The sequence below is a fragment of the Delphinus delphis genome, chromosome X (genome assembly GCF_949987515.2).
Source record: "Delphinus delphis chromosome X, mDelDel1.2, whole genome shotgun sequence".
In the NCBI taxonomy this organism is placed as follows: Eukaryota; Metazoa; Chordata; class Mammalia; order Artiodactyla; family Delphinidae; genus Delphinus; species Delphinus delphis.
Window position 1 is genome coordinate 23,628,268 of NC_082704.1, and position 21,961 is coordinate 23,650,228.

A 21,961-nucleotide genomic window follows, 5' to 3' on the forward strand; every position below is an offset into this window, starting at 1 on the left:
TGAGATTTATTGGAAGAGAAGGGGACAAGCATGAGTTGAGGAAGGTTGAACACCACTGTTACATGAATATTCAAAGAGGAGAGCACATGCCTCTTCTTACCTCTTTCTGTGTCGTAAAGGTACACAAACTTCTCCCACTTGTAGTGACCCAAAAGACTCAGAATAGCGCCCTTCAAGGCTGGGCGCATCTGGATGACAAACTGCACATCTGCATCAGTGGGGAAGCTGGGTGTGACAAAGGATGTGTGCAGAGCTCCACAGAAGGAGGTCAGAGTGTTCATTGACATCTGGTCATAGAATCCAAAGATGGCATACACCCCTCTCGAGAACTGGGAGCAGACTGCAATGAGAAAAAGAGAAAGAAATTTCAATAGCCCCATGGTCCCTTGCTGCAGCTTGTAGGGTTGGAAATGCAATGTATAGTTAGGCTCTAAAGGACAAAAAGAAAACCAATGAGCTCTGAAATCTCTAGAAGCCCTTGAAAGTCCAGTTGCCCAGAAGGAAGAGAATAAGAAAGGGAAGAATTTATTTGAGACATCTGCATATTCTCTATGTCTATCATGAGCAGGAAACTAAGAAAAACGTGGGAAGGAAAGAGGTGAAAGTTGTCTAACTCTCCTTCAGCAACCCTTCCAGCCCACCCCCCAAATCACCCAAGTGCTCCTGTACTTCCACCATAGCTGCCCAGGGGCTTCTTAGTATACCCAGGCCCCATCAAGGTAGAACTGTCTTGTGTCTCACCCCTTCAGTGCTTTTTCTACGAGGTGACAATAGTGACTGATGATTTAGTCAGATGAACTGCTAATGTGTCTTCTAGGAAATGTTACTCCTCTTAGGTTACATAACGCTTTAACTATAGTTATTGCATGATTACCACCCTTTATGTAGGCTATTAATGAAGAGAATTTCAGATTCTGGGAAGGCCATTGGGAAGACTAGCTTTTCAGTGCCCACGGGGTAGGTGGGCCTATTCTGCCCATGTGTAATTCGCAAAGTTCTATCTTGATCCTTTTGCACTGATCTTCTTGATCTGTTAGCCCTCACATAGAATGTTCATGTCCCCTTCATGATCGTGGTCAGTTTTCCTTCATCTCAGAGTGGGCCACACCACTATCTCTTCCCTCTTCTGGCCCAGATGAGCTTAAAAAATGTGAACCAGGGCCTTCCCTGGTGGCGCAGTGGTTGGGAGTCCGCCTGCCGATGCAGGGGACATGGGTTCGTGCCCCGGTCCGGGAAGATCCCACGTGCCACGGAGCGGCTGGGCCCGTGAGCCATGGCCACTGGGCCTGCACGTCTGGAGCCTGTGCTCCGCAACGGGAGAGGCCACAACAGTGAGAGGCCCGCGTACCACACACACACACACACACACACACACACACACACACACACACACACACACAAATGTGAACCAATCTCAATATTAGCTTAAGTAGAACAAAATTAGCAAAGCAAATCAGCTACAACAACACCATGTGGTGCATTCCCAAACCAAGTGGAAATGATCTTTAGATTATTTGCGCTACTGCTCCCTTCCATTCATGCAAAGCAGGCAGAACAAGCCGCTGATAATTGGGTGTGATTTAAGGGGTCCCACATGGTCACCCTTATCTGCTAGGAAGCCAGTGTTAGGCTTACTTTTTCAGGTTTAGGGTTTTGAAAAAAAGCCTATCTTGGGAGGGGGATTAAATAGAATCTTTTTTAGCCATTAGCATGTCTGATTAGATGCCAGGACAGATGGGAAAGTGGGTGGGTCAGTTTTGATGGGAATGGGTGGGTCAGAGAAGAGAATGTAAAGGGTCTGCTCCCTTTTATCAGCCAAACTCATTACTCATTGGCTTGAGGTGGCATTTCAAAGGCGATTCTCAATCACTCAAGCACCTCCTTAGGGGAAGACAGTTGCTTCCAACTTGAGGAATTCTAAGTGACCTCCAAACACATGCACAAAAAAGCCTTTATATTAAAAGGAAAAAGCAATTAGAGAATGAGTCTGGGGCATTTCATGACATGGGGCCAAAAGAAGTATTCAAAAACAAAAAGGAAGGGGCTAGATGCCACTTTGCATTGGTCATCACCAAAGGAGACACTGAGTCCCATTCCCAAATTAATCCTGTAAATGTAGAATTTTACAGTACTAGGTTAAATCTTGGCCAGTGCACATAATGTTCTGTATAAAATTGACAATAATAATGATAACAGCTATTGAGTGCTTAGTAGGTACCAGACCCTGTACTAAGTACTATGCAAATATCATCTCTTTTAATATTCCCAGCAACCTCATGAGGTAGTGCTATCATTTCTATTTAATAGATAAGAATTCTGAGGCCAAAAAAAAAGTTCTGTCTCTTGAGTGGAGGAGCCAGGATTTGAACCTGGCTGTCTGTCCAATTCCCAAACTCACACTCCCTGGGACCCAAAACCAACAGTGACATTGGAGAGTACTTATTGGCTCGAATGAGATAGGGTTTCCAGATTTGGCAAATAAAAATATATTGAATATATATTTACATAAATAGAAAATATATAAATAGAATGTCCAATTAAATTTGAATTTCAGATAAATAAAAATTATTATTTAGTATAAGTATGCCTCAAATTCATACATATACTAAAAAATTATTTGTTGTTTATTTGAAATTAAAATTTAACTGAAGATCCTGAATTTTATCTGGCAACCCTAGACAGAACCCAATCTTATTAATGGTCATGGGGTTGGAAGACTGGAACAAGCAATCGTGGCCTTTCGCCCAAAATGATTCAGGACGTAGCCAGTAATTCTTAGATCTATACAAACTAGCATGCAAGGCCCAAGATAAAGATGAGGATCAACGAATCCTATATAAAAATAGCCTGTGGGGAAATGCAACATATTTTTCAACAAGGAAATTCCAACCTGACTAAATTATGGACAATAATTGAGGGAGAAGTAAACTCGGAGAGAGGCAAACCTATAGCTATGATCCCCTTAGAGTTTCAAAAAGCCCTTGATGTATTGGAAAGAAACAGAAAATTAAAGTATATCATAGATTCTGGTTAACTTTAAAAAAAAAAACAAACCTCGCATTGCTCTTGTAATCATTGTTTTTGAACTTCAGGGGTGCAGAATTCATCATTACTAGTTTATATATGGACATTTCTTATTTATTTATTTATTTAAAATACAGTGAACACTCACAGAACCATCACCCAACCCAAGAACTATAACATTCCTAATAATTTAGTTTGACTTATGTCTTCTTTTTTTTTTAAATATTCTCCCCAAATTTATTTTTAGATTCAGTGCAATTCCAATCAAAATCAAGCAGGCTTTAGAAGAAAATACAGGAGGATATCTTCATGATCTCGGGTTATTCTTAAACAGGATACAAAAATTATTAACCATAAGAAAAACAGATAAGTGACTCTAAAGTTGATATGAAAAGGCATGTGGTATTAGTGCAAGGATAGACAGACAGACAAATAGAATACAATAAACAATCCAGCAAGAAATTCACACTTATACGGTCACCTGATTTATGTCTTCTTCCTCTGTTCTGTCTCCTTGTTTTGATCTCTCTCTCCCTCTGAGGTAACTACTATCCTGAAATTTTTATTTATCATTACCTTGTTTTTTTTAAAAAATATACAAACACACACACCTAAACAACTTAATGCTATTTTTCCTTGTTTTAAAACGTTATAAGGGGCTTCCCTGGTGGCGCAGGGGTTGAGAGTCCGCCTGCCGATGCAGGGGGACACCGGTTCGTGCCCCGGTCCGGGAAAATCCCACGTGCCACGGAGCGGCTAGGCCCGTGAGCCATGGCCGCTGAGCCTGCGCGTCCGGAGCCTGTGCTCCACAGCGGGAGAGGCCACAACAGTGAGAGGCCCGCGTACCACAAAAAACAAAAAAACAAACAAAAAAAAACGTTATAAGGAGGGAGTCATTTTGTATATGTGAAACCCAGACTCCAGGCAGGAGCACCCAGTGAAATCTTTAAGCCTATGTATGATGACAAACAGAATGAGACTAAGGAAGAACTTATAAAAATGCATGAGTGAGCAGGTGTGAGGGAGCCCAATGAAAATTAAAAAATTCCAAACTAAGCTTACAGCTTCGGTCACAGCTCAGGTAGGGGACTTAGGAGGATTATAGATCAGCAGCACCCCTCAAGGAACCCTCGGCTACTGTGATCTAGCAGGCAGACACACAGCGGTGGATGTCGACAAAAAGAGTTAGGAGAAAATCAGTAAGTGTTCTATTCCTTACGAATAAAACAGAGGTGCGGCTGTCCTGCAAGTACTGTTGTGCATAGTTACACTTTCTCCGTCTCAACATAGGCAAGTAACATAAGTAGAAGGCCCAATGGGGAAGACAACTGCCACGTGAAGACAGGGGTAATAGCGTCTGCGGGAGGCTGGGGCAAAAGGGACCTGTGAATGGCCTCTCACAGCAGATCCCTGGGCCTCTTCCTGGCTGCAGAAAGTAGGGCTGAATGGAACACTGACCTGACCCAAAGGACAGTGTCTATGTTTTTAAGTTCTTAGAATGTTTGAGCTAGAAGGAATTTAAATACTATTTCATTCAGTGGATTTTTCAAGCATAGTTTTTAGTGTAGAATCCTTTCTCCCAATGAAATTTTATGTGGAAAAGTCCAATATATAAGAGAGAAAGTGGAGCTCTTATGATTCAACACAAAGTTCCACTGACACCTCCCTAACCTAAAGAAACTGACACAAGGAGAGGAAGCGTCTGACACAAGGTCATACAATGAATTATGAACCAGTCTCCCATCCCTACTCCAGAGCTACGTAGGGCAGCATGGATCGGGATTTGCCTGGCCTGAAAGTGACTTAACCTCAACGCCTAGCTCTCAGCATAGACGGATCCACCAGGGGGTTCCCATGACTCATCCACTAGCTGCTGCTCTCAGTTCCCTCCAGCCTCAAATCGGGAGACTGGGATGGACATATATACACTCATATGTATAAAATGGATAACTAATAAGAACCTGCTGTATAAAAAATAAATAAAATTCAAAAGCAAAAAATATATATCAATGAGAACAGGTGGCAGACTGTTGGGTGATCTTTTGGGACTCGTGATTCTTTGGGGCGATGTGTGTTATCTTTATCTGAATCCTTAATGAACCACACCCATTTCTTTATCTCAGGAGACTAGCCTCTGGTAAAATGATGATGGAAGAAATAGTTGTCTTGGCAATCCTATTAAGCCGTGAAGTGTAAAGGAAGGGGCAGGCGGACTTCGCTTCTAGTCATGGCTCTGCCAGTCTTAAGCTGCCCAACTTAACCTCTCTGAGCCTCAGTATAAAATAGAGATTATGAAGGCAGGTTCTAGAGTTAGACGGTGTAGGTTGAAATCCTGAATCCATCACTTATTAGGCAAGTGACTTAATATCTCTGTGTCTCTGACTCAGTTTCTTCATCTGTAAAATTGGGATAATAGTGCCTGTCTCAGCATTGGTCATGAAAGTTAAAATGAGTTCATTCATGGGAAGCATCTGTCTATAACAGTGCCTGGCACTTTATGCTAGCTGTTTATTCATGCAACAGATAGGTACTGAGCATCTACCATGTGCTGACACTGTTACAGGTAGTGGGAGAAACAGGAGAGAAAAAGGACCCTGTCTTCTGGGAACCTATGTACTAGTGAGGGGAAAAGACAATAATAAATGAGATAAGTAAAATGTAAAGTATGTCTTAGTTATAAATGTGGCTTTTGGTTATTGTCATGGAGTGAGGAGTAAATGAAACGGTACATACAAAATACATGGTGCCTAACATATAACTTGGCAACTAAATAGTTCTTTCTCTGTTTCTTTCCTCTTGCCAACTCTTTTTACTTTGCCCTCTGTTGACCCCATCAGTTCACCCTCCCCATGGCAACCATTGCCCTTGACTTCACACTGAGTACCCAGGTAGCACAGCTTTTCTTCTCTTTCACCTTCCCTAGACATTTCTTCAGTGCTCTTTCTTATTCTCACTCCTGGGTCACTTCTGGGTAGCAATGGGTTAAGAAAGAACCCCTGCTAATTTGACTTTGTCCTCTGACTCTACCCCTCCCTATATAATGCCTTTGTGCTGGTAAAATGCTGTCTCCACTCGGGGCCTCTGTGCCTTCCCAGCATGAAATATCACGGTTGTCTGCTTCCTAAGAGTGCCTGTCTCCATCTCTTCTTACTAGCAAAACACCAAATTCTTCTAGTTGAAGATGTCATTTCTGGCCACATTCTGGATTCCTGGGGATTCTGGTGTAGCTCCCCGGCTATGTTGCCTTCGGTGGTGAGTGACAAGCAAGCCTGGAGCCAGCTGTCACACTTATATTTATAGTCCCCAAGTCTGTAGGGTCAGGACAGGTATTGTTAATGTACAGTGTGGCAGCTAATTATATCACCCACATTCCAAAAGGCATCATTACAAAAATGTCACACAACTTGATTACCCTAGAGATCAGAATATGGTTACCCTTGATTACCCTAAAGACCCAGGATATCCATATCATTTACAGAACACTTTTCATAGCCTTTTGAATTGGGGGAAAAAAGGAAACTGAAGTCTCTTGCTGACATAATGATCACACTTGAAACAAGAAGGAAGGAGAAAAACATAGGAGGAACCAATAGAGATATATCACAGGAAGGTTCTCCAGGTAATACCATAGTACAGTGAATTCCAGGGGTTCAGGGAAGCTTAGAGATGGAAGATCATGCAGTCCAATGTTTTCTAAAGCTGTGATGTTGGCCCAAGGTGAAGTTTCCAGTTTGGTGAAATATCCGTGTGTGTGTGTGTGTGTGTGTGTGTGTGTGTGTGTGTGTGTGTGTGTTAGGGTAAGGTTGACAACTGCTCATTTTTAGGAAAAACAGTCCTTTTCTCTGTATCATTTCTATTGTCTGGGTGTTGTCTGTAGAGTCCTTTCTCTTCTGAAATGATGATGATGTTGATGATACCACTCATATATATATATGACTTCACATATATATATTATATATACATATATATAAAATATATATATATATATATATAATATTTATATATGCCCCCTTTGTGGTAGGCCAAATAATGGCCTCCCAAAAGATGTCCATGTCTTAATCTCCCAAATCTGTGAATTAGGTTACATGGTAAAGGGGAATTAAGATCGCAGGTAGAGTTAAGGTTGCTAGTCAGTTGACTTTAAAATAGTGAGAGTTGGGCTTCCCTGGTGGCGCAGTGGTTGAGAGTCCACCTGCCGATGCAGGGGACACGGGTTCGTGCCCCGGTCCGGGAGGATCCCACATGCCGCGGAGTGGCTGGGCCCGTGAGCCATGGCCGCTGAGCCTGCGCGTCCGGAGCTTGTGCTCCGCAACGGGAGAGGCCACAACAGTGAGAGGCCCACATACGGGAAAATAAATAAATAAATAAATAAATAAATAAATAAATAAATAAATAAATAAAATAGTGAGATTTGGACTTCCCTGGTGGCGCAGTGGTTAAGAATCCACCTGCCAATGCAAGGGACATGAGTTCGAGCTCTGGTCTGGGAAGATCCCACATGCCGCGGAGAAACTAAGCCCGTGCGGCACAACTACTGAGCCTGCGCTCTAGAGCCCACGAGCCACAACTACTGAGCCTGCATGCCACAACTACTGAAGCCCGTGCGCCTAGAGCCTGTGCTCCACAAGAGAAGCCACCGCAATGAGAAGCCCACGCACTGCAAGAAAGAGCAGCCCCTGCTCTCTGCAACTAGAGAAAGCCCACGTGCAGTAACAAAGACCCAACACAGCCATAAATAAATAAATAAATATATAAAAATAGTGAGATTATCCTGGATTATTTGGGTGGTCCAATGTAATCACAAGGGTCCTTAAATGTGGAAGGCAGAAGTTAAAAAAAAAGAGTCAGTATCAGAGTGATGTGATATGAGAAAGACTTGACCAGCCATTGCTATGAATGAAGGTGGAGTGGGCTATGAGCTAAGGAAAGTAGGCGGTCTCTAGACTCTGGGAAAGGCAAGAAAGTGAATTCTCCCTGCGAGCCTCCAGACAGGAGTGCAGCCCTGCCAACACCTTTGATTTGAGCCCAGTGAGATGGCTACCAGACTTTGGACCTACAGAACTGGAAGATAATAAACGTGTGCTATTTTAAGCCACTAAATTTGTGGTAATATGTTACCGTAGTAGATAGAAAACTAAGGTACTTAACATAGCAAAAGTTAAAAGTTGCTAACTCTCTAGATTGATCTATGCTTCACTCACTTTTTTTCCCTGCTTAAAACATTTACTGATCCGAGAAGTCCAAAGGTTTGGAAACTAAAGATCTAATCTGATTTCCCATTCAGTACAGGAACCACATCCTGTGAGGTCATATTACCTCTCTTTGAATACTTCCAGCGATATGGGAGCTCATTACTCAAAGGCAGCGCTTCCTTTGCAGGGCAGCTCTGATGACAAGGGAGCTCTTCCTTAAATCGAACCTAAGTTTACCTCTTGGGCCTCTTGAATGCCAGATGATACATCGAATCCCAATTCTACATGCCCTCCACTTACTTTTATAGAAGCTCAAAAATGCAATTGACATACTCAGGAGATACATAATGGCTATTAGCTATTCAAGTGTGTGCTTTTATCCTCACTATGCTGCCTTCTTCCTGTCAGGCTAAAAATCTGCTAAAAGATTCCATCTCCCCCTGAATCCCTGCCACCTCCATAAGCTATCATTCTAACTCCTTCTTTACCATCATCGCTAATGATGGGATGATGAGAACCTTGCAGCAGTCTGCATCTGCAACCTAATTTCTGCCCCCGTCACTTTACTGAACCTGCTCTCTCAAGTTGGATGATGACCTGCTCCCTGCCAAATCCAACTCTATTCACAGCCGTCATTCGACTTGACTGCTGGGCAGCGTTAGACATTGTTGGCCACATCCTCCCTCTTGAAACTCCCCTCTCCTGTTTCAAGAGCGCTAAACTCTGCTGGCTCTACCTGCCTTACTGTTTAAAATTTATGGAGTTCCTAGTACGTGCCAGGCCGGGGGTCTCATCTCACTACCTCCACGTGGATGAATTCCAAATAGGTGCCTCTAGCTTCAGACACATTCCTGAGCTCCAGATCCACATTTCTGGCCGCTAATAAAACAGCCTCACCTAGAGGCCTTCATGGCGTCACACAGTCAGCGCATTATTTCTCCATTCCCACCCTCCACCTGCAGATCTGCTCACCACCCTTCTTTCAGTCACCCAAGCTAGAGTCTTAAGGGTTATCTTTGTCTCATTCCCCTATACCATTCTCTTGTGGTGCTTCATCAATTCTACCTCTACAGAACAGTGGGAGGGGGGTTATCTATTTCCTGTTCATCTTCAGGTCAGGTTCTAGGCCCTCCCTCTCAGACTGTGACAGTAGGTCACCTGCTTCTGGTCTTTTCCCCAATCTATCATTGGCACTGCTGTCAGATTACTCTCTCTCCTTTCCGTCCAACTGTATGATCAAAATACACCCATCCCAGCTCCCATTTCTGCAAGAACCTGCTCTGTGTATGAGTTGTTTATGGACTAATAAATGAATCTTTGCAAATGAGTCAGTTCGGGGTTTCTCAGCCTCGGGGCTATTGGCATTTGGGGCTGGATAATTCTTTGTTGTGAGGGACTGTCCTGTGCACTGTAGGATGTTTAGCAGCACCCCTGGCCTCTACGCATTAGATACCAGTAGTACCACCACCACCCGCCAGTTGTGACAACCCCAAATGCCTGAAAACAGTGGCAAATATCCCCCGGGGGCATCGTCACTCCCTGTTCCCATCTCCCTCCTCCACCCGGTTTGATAACCACAGGTGTGGCTTACGACTTCCTCTCCACAGAGAACAAGGCCTTATCCTAGTGAAAAAGCACACGTATCTAGGTAATCCCAAAGGAGTTGTTTTAGTAATGAAGAGTTAGGAAGAGTGGACTCTTCAAAGCCCTCCATAAGGCAGGTTCTTCCCTGGGCTTGCTCTCAAATTGGCTATTTGTGTTTAACCTGGGGATGTAGGAGGGGAAAAATCAGATAAAGGATGGAGGTGGTGGGTGGGCATGGGGTAGAAGCCAGTTCATACCTCCCCTGGGTTCATACAGATCAGCCTCCCCCATCTGCTTGAACATCCTTTGGTCTTGGGTTCTAGTGGGTGCTTATAGGTTCCAGAGTCAGAACAAGGTGTCAGCCCCATCTCCAGCTGATGATTCCATGGTTTAATTACCATCTTTGGGTTAATTCCCTTGAACATTTTGTTCTTCTCACAGGAGCATACTGCCTTCCGACAGTCTAACTAGTTATTTTTGCAATTACGTGGCATGTATCTGAACGCTGGCAAAGAAAACACTCATTATTAACATTTGATCCAAGTTGAATACAGCGTCTTGCAAATGCAGGCATTACCATATGAACACACATATTTTGGAAAATTCGTTTTTGCAACTCTAAGTGCAAACTACCCTTCCATAGCAATGTCAGAAATGGCAGGAGAAGTGCTGAGATGGGTTGGGGTAAGGAGGGGCTTTTTTTTTTTTTTTTTTTTTGCGGTATGCGGGCCTCTCACTGTTGTGGCCTCTCCTGTTGTGGAGCACAGGCTCCGGACGCGCAGGCTCAGCGACCATGGCTCACGGGCCCAGCCGCTCCGCGGCATGTGGGACCCTCCCGGACCGGGGCACGAACCCGTGTCCCCTGCATCGGCAGGTGGACTCTCAACCACTGCGCCACCAGGGAAGCCCAGGAGGGGCTTTTTAGGCCCTTTTATATCAAGACATATGGTTAAGGACTGGAGCTCAGGAGTTTAAAATTTTTGCTTATTCATTCATCAAATAAAATTTTGAGTTCCTGTTGCGTGACAAACACTGTCTAAGTGCTGGGATACAGCAGTGAGCAAAACAGATACGATCTCTGTCCTCATGGTGCTTACAGTCTAGTATTGGCAGCAAATAGTAATAAAAGAATCACACCAGTGCGTGATTACCATATTCTAAGTACTACGAAGGGGAGGTATTAGGGTGTTAATGAGGCTATGTGACAAGGTGACTTTAGATTAGGTCAGGAGAGAGTTATCTGACCATGTGACATTTGAGCTGATGCCTGAAAGTAGAAGAGCATCCCATGCAGAGAGAATAGCACTTGCTACGGCCCAGATGGAGGACAGCATTTGATGTACTTGAGGCACTGAAAGAAGACTAGCCTGGCTGGAGTGTGGACAATAAGGAAGAGGGTACAAGATGAGTCTGGTAGGAGGCAGGGACCCAATCCTGAAGGACCTTGTAGGATGCTGGTAAGGGATTTAGATTTTATTCTAAGGACCATGGGAGGAAATCATGGAAGGATTTTGATCATATATATTCCATGAGCTGATTTATATTTTTAAAAGATTTATCTGGCTGGTGTATGGACAGTAGATTTAAGGGGGCATCAATGAAAGCAGGGACAATATTTGGGATACTTTCCTGCAGTCTAGGTGATAGGCAATAGTAGTTTGGATTTGAGTTGTGGCAGTGGATGTGGAAAAAAATTGGAGTTTATTTTTGAGGTCAAATTGCTACTGACCTTGGGCTGGTTACTTAAACTCCTCAAACCTCATTTCCATATCTATAACCGTTAGGTTGATAGTACCTACCCCATAGCATTGTTGTGTGGATTAAATAAATATGTCCAAAGTGTGTGACTCTCATAGAAGTCTGTGCTCAATTGATAAATGTTATCTGCTCTCGATATTATTTTAAAAATTATGTCTCAGTGCTTTTGCACTGCAATGGGTTTTTATATGATTCAGTCCCTAATTTGCTGTGTGGTCTTGGGCCAGTTACCTCACTGGGCTTCAGGTCTGTCATTTGTAAGCCAGCAGAACTAACACCTGTCCTGCCCACTTCACAGGGATGCACTGAGAATAAATGGAAATAATAGCTGAAACTCTCCTTTGAAAATTTACAAGAGCTGCTATCTAAGTGTCAATGAGTAAGTGCTATTGGTTCTTGACTCTCAGTACTCATCACCTTCATAAACAAATAACTCCACAGAATCATCATTCTTCCTTCCCAGCCTCCATCTCTGCTATTCACCCACGTATCTCCATCAATCATCTAAAATTGTCAGGGGCCTGTCTTGACTTGCAACTCATTTTACACAGGATTTTAGTACAACTCTTTTTTTTTTTTTTTCGGGCCTCTCACTGTTGTGGCCTCTCCCGTTGCGGGGCACAGGCTCCGGACGCGCAGGCTCAGCGGCCATGGCTCACGGGCCCAGCCGCTCCGCAGCATGTGGGATCTTCCCAGACCGGGGCATGAACCTGTGTCCCCTGCATCAGCAGAGGGACTCTCAACCACTGCACCACCAGGGAAGCCCTACAACTCTTAACTGAAAAACTAATTGATCCAGTGATCCAGTCACAGTAAATGAAACAGTTTCTAAAGCCGGGCAGGAAAGTGATGAACTCTTATGATGCCTTTGAATCAGCCCTAAGATTTTTCATTGACAGATAAGAGCTTCAAGTTTGATATTGTGTTTTACAGAACTTGAGAGCCATTTTCTTTCGTTTTGCAGCCCATGCTGGGATAGAAGCGAGGGTGAGCTGGGCCCCTAAACAAAAATCATTCTTAAAAGCTAATTAATGGTTATCTGTTATTTTATGTATGCTTGAAATATTTCATAATTAAAACCAAAACACTATAAACATAATAAAATGTTTAGGTTCATTATCAGTCAGGAAGACATGCTTTTATTTCCCATTCTGTTTGAATTCCTCAGCATCACATTCTTAATGTTGAGTGTAATGGCCTAGGTCACCCCCTCCTAAGCAATGCAAAAATCCTCTCTATAGTTTGATTGACAGGTGGGCATTCCATTGCCTCCTGAACACGTCTGATGATGGTGAACTCACCACTTTCCAAAGTAGTGCATTCTACTTTTAGACAGCTCTAATTATTAGAAATTTCTTTATTATATTGAGCACATATCTGCCTCTGTAACTTTCACCACCTATAGTTCCTTCTTTTTGCCTGAGGCTTACCGAAATATCTACTCTGTTATCTAATGGCAGGCCTTCAAATATCTGAAGATATATATCCCAACTGTCTGTCTCTTCTCTTGTTCAGGCTAATCACTCTTAGCACTTCAGATCTATGCCATAGATCCCAGGCCTTCACCACTCTGGCCATCTTCCTCTTGACGCCTTTCAGTTTGTTAAATGTCACTCTTAAGAGTCTGGTGTCTGGGATTGAGCACCACACTGTGAGTGAGGTTGAGCCCATCCAGAAGACAGTGAATTGATGCTTTCTCACTGCCCATTTGGGACTAGACATCATGTATTTATCAGCTCTGCCTCGGATGGCATTGACTTTTTTTTTTAACCAGTCCACTGTAGAATTCTGTGGAGCCTACTCTTATACTGTAGTCTTGAATTTATATCCCAGGTATCTTGTTAAGGGACTTCTGCCAAGCCAGGCTTCCCCTAACTTTGGATATGTGCTGTTAATTTTTTTGCATTTTTTTCCCATTTAAAATGTCCTTATGGTTTTGACCCACTCTTTTTTTTAAATCTCTATCCTTTTTTTTTAACGTCTTTATTGGAGTGTAATTGCTTTACAATGGTGTGTTAGTTTCTGCTGTATAACAAAGTGAATCAGCTATACTTATACATATATCCCCATATCCCCTCCCTCTTGCATCTCCCTCCCTCCCACCCTCCCTATCCCACCCCTCTAGGTGGTCACAAAGCACCAAGCCACTCTTTTAAATCTTGATTTGGTTAACAAGTTTATTAGCTATCACTTCCAGTTATGTGTCATCTACAAATTTTATCAGCCTGCTTTGGGTAGCATTATCCAAATTATTGACAAAAGTGCTGAAGAAGACAGGGTCAAGGACAGAATCAAATGCCACGCTACTTCATTCTTCACCCCTATGCTTTCCAGGATGATGACAATTAGGTAATAAGTACACTGGGCAGAATTCTTCAGTCTGCTCCAAGTGTATCTTTAATACACTTACAGTGTAGGCGATACAACTAACTCTTAAAACTGACCTTTGTTCTTCAGACACCTTCACAGATCTGAGTTTCAGGGAAAAAAATAACTGGAATGATTTTCTTTTCTCCTGGTCTCATCATCTCTGACCATGTATCTTTACTGTTTATTATTGTGTTTTATGGGGCGGGAGTAAAAGAAGAAGAGGACACTAAGAGGAGACAGAGAAATACCTTCTGGTAAAGAATGAAGCACCAGAATAATTGGGAAACTGCTCCTTTCTACCCTCCAAATCAAGTTATGTGTCATTGCCTAAGGTCAAAAAGCTGATTCATCGCCTTTTGTTGTCAGAAAGCAAGTGGCTTACCCATTTTACAGTAGAATAATTGATATCTGATTAGTTTCTGGGGTCTGTGGTCCATAGCCTCCCTGCCTGCTAGTTGACTTTAAACAAACTGTAAACAGCCTTGTAAAATTTCCCAAATGCAACCCTGATGGGAAGCAACTCTTGAAAAGCCATCTTCACAACACCGAGAATTGGTAGTTATACAAAACAGTTCATCTTATTGCTGCATTAAAAATCTATACAGCCTTAGTTCCCTCAAATATGTTCACAGCCTGAAGAGCAAAGAACTCATTTTTCCTCTAGGAAAAAAGGGCAAGTTTAAATTAAGGCACGTTTTCTAATTTGAATTCAACTGGTTGGATTTTTGACAGTAATTCTCCGCGCCTGGTTTGGGAGGATATTCTGGATCTGTGTGGAACATTGTGCCAAAGAAGTCCCGTCAGAGGTGTCTGTCCTGTCAAGCATATGGCTGACATGCAGGCAGCTCTCAGTGGCCCTTGCAGGACATTACGGGATCTAGCTACGCTCTATTTTAAGGGCACTTTGATTGGGAACTACAGGTACTGTAGCTAGAATCTGAGAACAAAACCCTCTGATACCCGCACCCATAAGTCCCCCCAATCTCCTTTGTCCTTAAAAAAAGAACATCTCGGGCTTCCCTGGTGGCGCAGTGGTTGAGAGTCCGCCTGCTGATGCGGGGGACGCGGGTTCGTGCCCCGGTCTGGGAGGATCCCACACGCCGCGGAGCGGCTGGGCCCGTGAGCCATGGCCACTGGGCCTGCGCGTCCGGAGCCTGTGCTCCGCAACGGGAGAGGCCACAACAGTGAGGAATTTCAGGTCTCGAGGCTAATTTAGAAAAAGACCCAGCTTTTTAACCAGGGCACCACTTGCTCAAAATGTGTTTCCTATGTCTCGTGATTGTCTTCGTCCCTGTTAAATGACACATGTGGCCTGGAAGGGGAATGTTTATGGAGCGGTTTATCAGATTAATTCTAACCGAGAACGGGGCACTGAGGCAACACGACACAGGTCAGGTAAATTGTGAGGGCTGGCAGGAGGACTCAGGAAGGATCTGAGTCTTTCGGTTATCTCCCAAGAGACTGCCTCTCCACGTGGGACCACTACAGGGCATTAATGTTCAAAGAGCCTCTAACTTATGTGTATCAATTCAGCAGGTATTTTGTCATTATACTGAACAGCACCAAGTACTGTGCCGGATGCCAGAGCTGTGGAGTTCTACTCTCAAGTTCCCTTTCATATGACCTCCTTCCCGGGCCTTCAGAGCTGGCCCAGTGACGGCAAGACCTCACCTTTCTTCCCCACTTTTGTCTTCTCCCTGTGTATTACCTTCACCACTCTTATCCCAGTCCCCGTTTTTTTTCAACCTCACTTCTGACTTGTTCCAGGCCAGAATCTATGACTGAAAAGGGGGAAAGGAAAGATAAAGGAAAACTAATCTTCCTTTCCTTTCCCTACAGCAGTGTTTTGCAAATTGCAGGGCACAAGCCACTAGTGGGTTATGAAATCAATGTAGTGGGTTATGAAATCAATGTAGTGAGTCATGACCTAGCCTTTAAAAATATAAATGAAACAAAACAGAAAAATGCCAAAGTGTATCCAGGTAGTCAGGGTAAATATTGTTTCATCAGACTTTTGTTTTGGTTATCAAATATATGCATACATGTTGTGAGTCATTAAATCAAATGTATTTCTTTAACTCCTTACACCATTGTAGCTCTGTGCCCTGTCCCAAGTCTAGAACTGGTTTGATCTACATTTATGTCCTCACTATTTATCGCCTCCTGCAGAAGTCCCATCTTATTCCCTCTTCTGTTTTCCCAATCCATCCCTCCTCCCTAGACCCTAGGAGCCTCCATCTGAACTCACCTCCTCCCCATTCAGCTGGAGTCCCATTGAACTGCCATCTGGGGATGGAGCTGGTGGAATCTCTGTTGCCAGTATCTCAGATGGGAGTGATTAGGGAACATGTGTCACTGAAATTTGGAGCCGGGGCTGTGAGAAGCATGAGCACACCTGGGGGTTAGCAATGCTGGCCAGTCCTTCGGTTCCAGCCTGGAACTTATATGCTTTACCGGGCAGCTCTCGTACCCAGGCCACGTGTGCGCCGGCCACATTACATGACTTCTTTTGGAACTCAATCCATGTGTCAGCTGAGAAGAGAAACTACTGGTGCAGAGTGTCATTCAAATGGAATCTTCTCTAACTTTTTGCAGTAACACAGAACAGCTGGGTCCTCTTCACAGACCCTGCAGCTGCTCCTTCAGTGGTTTGAAAGTAAGACTGTGTCTCCCGAAGTGTCTAACTTGCTCCACGGGGAAGAATATGACTAAAAATAGCTAGAAATAGCTAGAATTAAGTACACACATGTAACTTGTAGAATGCAGTTTCAGCTGTAGACAGAGTACGTAGCCCCCTCTGGTACTTTGCTGCTCAGTCATGTGTTAAATTTGTGACTTTTAGTGCTGCCAGTGTGTACATCTGACCATGTCAGAATGGTCCATTTGCTCCAAGAGGAAGAGGAATCAGGCCTCTGTGATTCTCTTTGTGCAATGCCATGCAAAATTAAAGGCTTCATATTTTTGGATGACAATGGCATTGCCTGAGAGAAGCTACATATTTAGTCATAAAAACACTCCAGTAAGTCCTCAGGTGTTGACCAGGGACATGTGAGTGAGATAACTGAGCCCACTCTGTCTGATTTTAGGTATTGGGACCCAGCAGCTGGGCCCTTGGCTCTCTATTGCCTGTCAGAGATAGTCCAAAATCTTCAACCTGGAATTCACATTAGAAAAACATGGTACACGGAGCTGTACATGGTAGGTGCTCAGTAAATAGTGCATATTTGTTTTCTACCCTGTGGTCCTCCATCATTAGGGCTTATGATCCACCCAAAATTGTCCCCCACAATTCTCCAGCAGGAACTTTCTACCCCAGCCTGGTTGGTCTTTCTATTGCCGACATCCTTCTTTTTCATTCCTGCTGCTGAGCATTTGCTCATGCTGCATCCCCATCCTGGGATGCCATTTCCCAAATCTCTACCGTTCCAATTCTTGCCCACCTTTCAAAACCTGCTGAAGCTCCCTCTTCCATGGAGCTTGCAGTGCCCATTTCATCCCCCAAGAGACCTAGTCCTTCTCTGAGTGGCAGCAACACTTGGGTCGAAGCCCCCATTTTGGCACTTGATCATAGCGTGCCTCAACCAAGCTGTGGCCCGTTTGCTGCATATATGTGAATATCAGTTTCTACCAATGGCTGAGGAGGTTTTAGAGAGCCAGGAAACATACAACACATGTTCTGCTAGTTTTGCATCAGGATCAGGATATGTGGTTTATACTGTAAGCATTTAGTGAGCTGATGACATAAATTGGTAAGAATTTATGAATAATTGCTGAAAAGCAGTATTTTCCAGTTCTGTTTCCTAAGTCGCTGCTGACTGAATCTGTGACCTTCACTTTACCTTTTTCTGAGCTCTCACTCCCCTCCAGCATACTGGCAAGGACAGTATTTATATACCCTAAAGAGATGTTTTGTGGATTAGCTATAATGAGTATATAACATGTAAAAATATGAAGATCTGTAGAAACCCCATTATTATAGGAATAATAATAATTACAGCTGCACTTGTTTAAATACTTCAGAAATCATATAGAAGATGCCTTCTCTGGGGGGGGCAAAGCAGCCAACTGTACCAGCAATTAGTTGATTATGAATATTTAATTTTATTTTATTGCTTGTGATTTCTGTTTCTGTGCACAGTTGGGGCCTAGTTGCCTCTTTTGCCTTTTAAACGGAACCTCTGATGAAGTTGGTTAAAGATCAATCTTTATGGTGCCTAGGCTCCCCAAACCAATGCTACAGACCCAGTGAGTGACGCTAGGACTATGTTTTGCTATCCTTCACCCCGGAAGCTCGCCCTGGGGCCAACATTCCTTCCCATGTTGGTTTTCATCTGTCCTTAAGAAGGAGTCTCAGCTCCAGAGTGGTATGGGGGGTACTGAACATTGGTGTTGGCCAGGCATCAGTGGCTTATGAGGGCATACCAAGTGCAGAGCCTTCTGACAGGTACCTGGGAGAAACATGGAGGGAACAATCATGTATTCCCTTAGCAGTGAAAGGGTTTTTGCTTTGTAAGAGGCTTAGAAAAACGAGGAGAGGCCCTTAGAAAAATCGAAGAATCTTACTCTCTAGAAAGCAGATGCACTTGATTTATTCAGGAAGGCTTCCATGTATTCTTTTTTTTTAACATCTTTATTGGAGTATAATTGCCTTACAATGGTGTGTTTGTTAGTTTCTGCTGTATAACAAAGTGAATCAGCTATACATATACATATGTCCCCATATCCCCTCCCTCTTGCGTCTTCCTCCCACCCTCCCTATCCCACCCCTCTAGGTGGTCACAAAGCACCGAGTTGATCTCCCTGTGCTATGCGGCTGCTTCCCACTAGCTATCTATTTTACATTTGGTAGTGTATATATGTCCATTGCCACTCTCTCACTTCGTCCCAGCTTACCCTTCCCCCTCCCCATGTCCTCGAGTCCATTCTCTACGTCTGTGTCTTTATTCCTGTCCTGCCCCTAGGTTCTACAATGGAATATTACTCAGCCATAAAAAGAAATGAAATTGAGTTATTTGTACTGAGGTGGATGGACCTAGAGTCTGTCATATAGAGTGAAATAAGTCAGAAAAGAGAAAAATAGATAACGTATGCTAACACATATATATGGAATCTAAAGAAAAAAAAATTGGTTCTTCCATGTATTCTTGGTTGGAGGCAGAGAGGTGACCTCTAGATGGTTCTGCCTTCACTAAGAACCTCCAGTTATAAGACATTTTAAAGGACGTATTCTTCTACTGGGCATATACCCTGAGAAAACCATAATTCAAAAAGAGTCATGTACCAAAATGTTCATTGCAGCTCTATTTACAATAGCCAGGACATGGAAGCAATCTACGTGTCCATCAACGGATGAATGGATAAAGAAGATGTGGCACATATATACAATGGAATATTACTCAGCCATAAAAAGAAACGAAATTGAGTTATTTGTAGCGAGGTGGATGGCCCTACAGTCTGTCATACAGAGTGAAGTAAGTCAGAAAGAGAAAAACAAATACCTTATGCTAGCACATATATATGGAATCTAAGAAAAAAAATGGTCATGAAGAACCTAGGGGCAAGACGGAAATAAAGACACAGACCTACTAGAGAACGGGCTTGAGGATACGGGGAGGGGGAAGGGTAAGCTGGGACAAAGTGAGAGAGTGGCATGGACATAGATACACTACCAAACGTAAAATAGATAGCTAGTGGGAAGCAGCCGCATAGCCCAGGGATCAGCTCAGTGCTTTGTGACCACCTAGAGGGGTGAGACAGGGAGGGTGGGAGGGAGAGAGACGCAAGAGGGAAGAGATATGGGGATATATGTATATGTATAGCTGATTCACTTTGTTATAAGGCAGAAACTAACACACCATTGTAAAGCAATTATACTGCAATAAAGATGTTTAAAAAAAAAAAGACACAGAAAATTGCCAGACACTCAGAAGCTCTCTGGTCCCATTCTAGTGACTCCCCTTAAGGTTTAATATTGTTCTGGTATCTAACAAAAAAATCACTTTACCTGTATTTTGTATTTTATATAAATGTTATGACACAGTAAAAAAAAAAAAAAAAAGGACGTATTCTTTGGGACTCATTCTGTGTGCCTATCTTTTTCCTTATTTATCTGACCACCTGAATCATTCTACACAATGCAGTTCTCTAAAGTGTTCTGAGATTTCTCAGTCAAAATTCTCTTGTGCATAATTAATATTTTCTCTGAATAGAGCATACGAATATATTTGATGCAAAAATAATTAAATGATAACACAATTTCCCTTCTCTTTCATCTATCCAGCTAGTACAGGAAAGTATTATCAATCTGCTATCACTCATTGAACAAATATTTATGTGTCTGTCTGGCCATCAAAATTAGAAATCAGGGGGAAGATAGTTTTTTGGGTTTTTTAATTTACCGTGCTTCATGTTCATCAGTTAGCAGGCACTGACTTTCTTTTCTAAAGGCTGAGTTGCTATGCTTATGTATGATGAGGTTTTTGTTGTGCTTTTTCTCTGAAGATCTCAACATGAGCAGCTTTGGAAGGATTACAGGGAATATACTTTAAAAGACATTTTGAATACCACGAAACATTCCTTTTCAGGAGTACTGCTTTTGCTTTTAAAGTGTTGTGAATTCCTCTTTGGTGGAGAGTCACCTACTTTCTGGCCCTGCCATGCCCCATCCCTTCCCTCTCCTCCTCTGGGGCAACCCCGAAGCCAAGCTGCGTCTGCTTTTGACGAACTGTGGAGCCAGCTGGTGACCCTCAGCTTTCAGGAGCAGAATTGGCTGCTCTGGGATCTGCTGCACCATGAGGAGTGATTACTTGGAACTGCATTATTTTCCTAGGTTGTTTTTCTACGCTGTTCAGAATTTTAGATTCTTCTGCTTTTGCTTTTTCCTCCTTTTCTTTTTAATCGCTTCAAATTTCTGATTATGTATTCAGCGCACACCACAGGGTGCCGATTTAATTTTATTGGTCCATTTAAAGGGCAAATAACCCTTTGTTTTTATAAGGAGAAGATAAAGGACCAATTATCCTGGGCCTCAATGCATATCTGCTATTTGAGCTTACAATCCAGTTAGGCGTCTTTAGAAGAGATTTTCCCATTTGCACCCTCTTGCCTTATTTCCTGGTATATTGTTGCTGTGACCTAACACATTTGCCAGTGAATACCTTACCCCTTAATGAACAGAGGTATTATTTTATTAGCTGCCATCGCCTTATGTATGTTCTAAGCTCCCATGAGGAGCAGGCCAAGCATGGAGGGGAATACTCCACTCCCCTGAATTGAAGGGTCTCCTGATCTCAATATGTTGCCACAATGTATGAAATGATCAGATACGTTTTGTAATTGGATTGTCACCGAATCAGCTGCAGATAGCCAGGGTGGCACTGCTTGCCGCCTGCTTGGAATGTATTATAATTTCCTCTAAGAAGCTCACCCTGAACTGGCCCATCCCACAGATAGTTATTGCCTCTGCATATCACTTTGCCACTCCAGCTATAACACTACCATCAGTATTCCAAAGTCAGAAACATTTGTGGATTGGATTCCAGGAGAGGAAGTATAAATCCTTTCAGTGTAGAAGCATTGGGGAGTAGCATGAGGACTGGGAAGGTATTTGTCGTGGGGATGACTCTGTTGCTGTTTGTGGAATTGATGGACTCAGAGACAGAGAGGGAAATGGCTGGAAACTCCCTGCCCTGCTGAGGCCAAAGTCACAGGCCAGTTTCTAAGGGGACCAGTTAGACTTCTACCACCGGGCAGACCCTTGGCCCCCGGGTGATAGCACCTATGAGGGTGATTGCTCATAAGAAGGACAGCCTGGGAAAACAGTATTATTTTCATTTACGAGGATAGCACTATTTTTCTAGGACCCCATGGTGTTACTCATGAAAATGAAAGGAAGCAAGGAGAAAATGAGTGGAATATTTCTGGCTGTAAAACAGGGGCTGTTATTTCCCTAATTTTAGTGTAGTCTTTCCTTTCAGAAAAAGAAAAGATGAAAAAAAGAAGTATGTAGGAATTATTCATAGGAGTGCTTCTAG

General features: G+C 43.2%; 1 protein-coding gene and 1 long non-coding RNA gene across 5 annotated transcripts in view; one reads left to right on the forward strand and one right to left on the reverse strand.

Annotated features, from left to right (window-relative positions):
- Positions 1-21,961, forward strand: part of LOC132418504 (uncharacterized) — a 330,667-nt gene that overhangs the window by 222,267 nt on the left and 86,439 nt on the right. The window lies entirely within an intron of this gene.
- GRIA3 (glutamate ionotropic receptor AMPA type subunit 3) overlaps positions 1-21,961 on the reverse strand; it is a 288,864-nt gene that overhangs the window by 213,468 nt on the left and 53,435 nt on the right. For all 4 annotated transcript variants that reach the window (XM_060002406.2, XM_060002403.2, XM_060002404.1 and 1 more), the window contains exon 3: positions 101-340. In XM_060002406.2, coding sequence (XP_059858389.1) covers positions 101-340 — 240 coding nt within the window. The remainder of the gene's footprint in view (positions 1-100; positions 341-21,961) is intronic.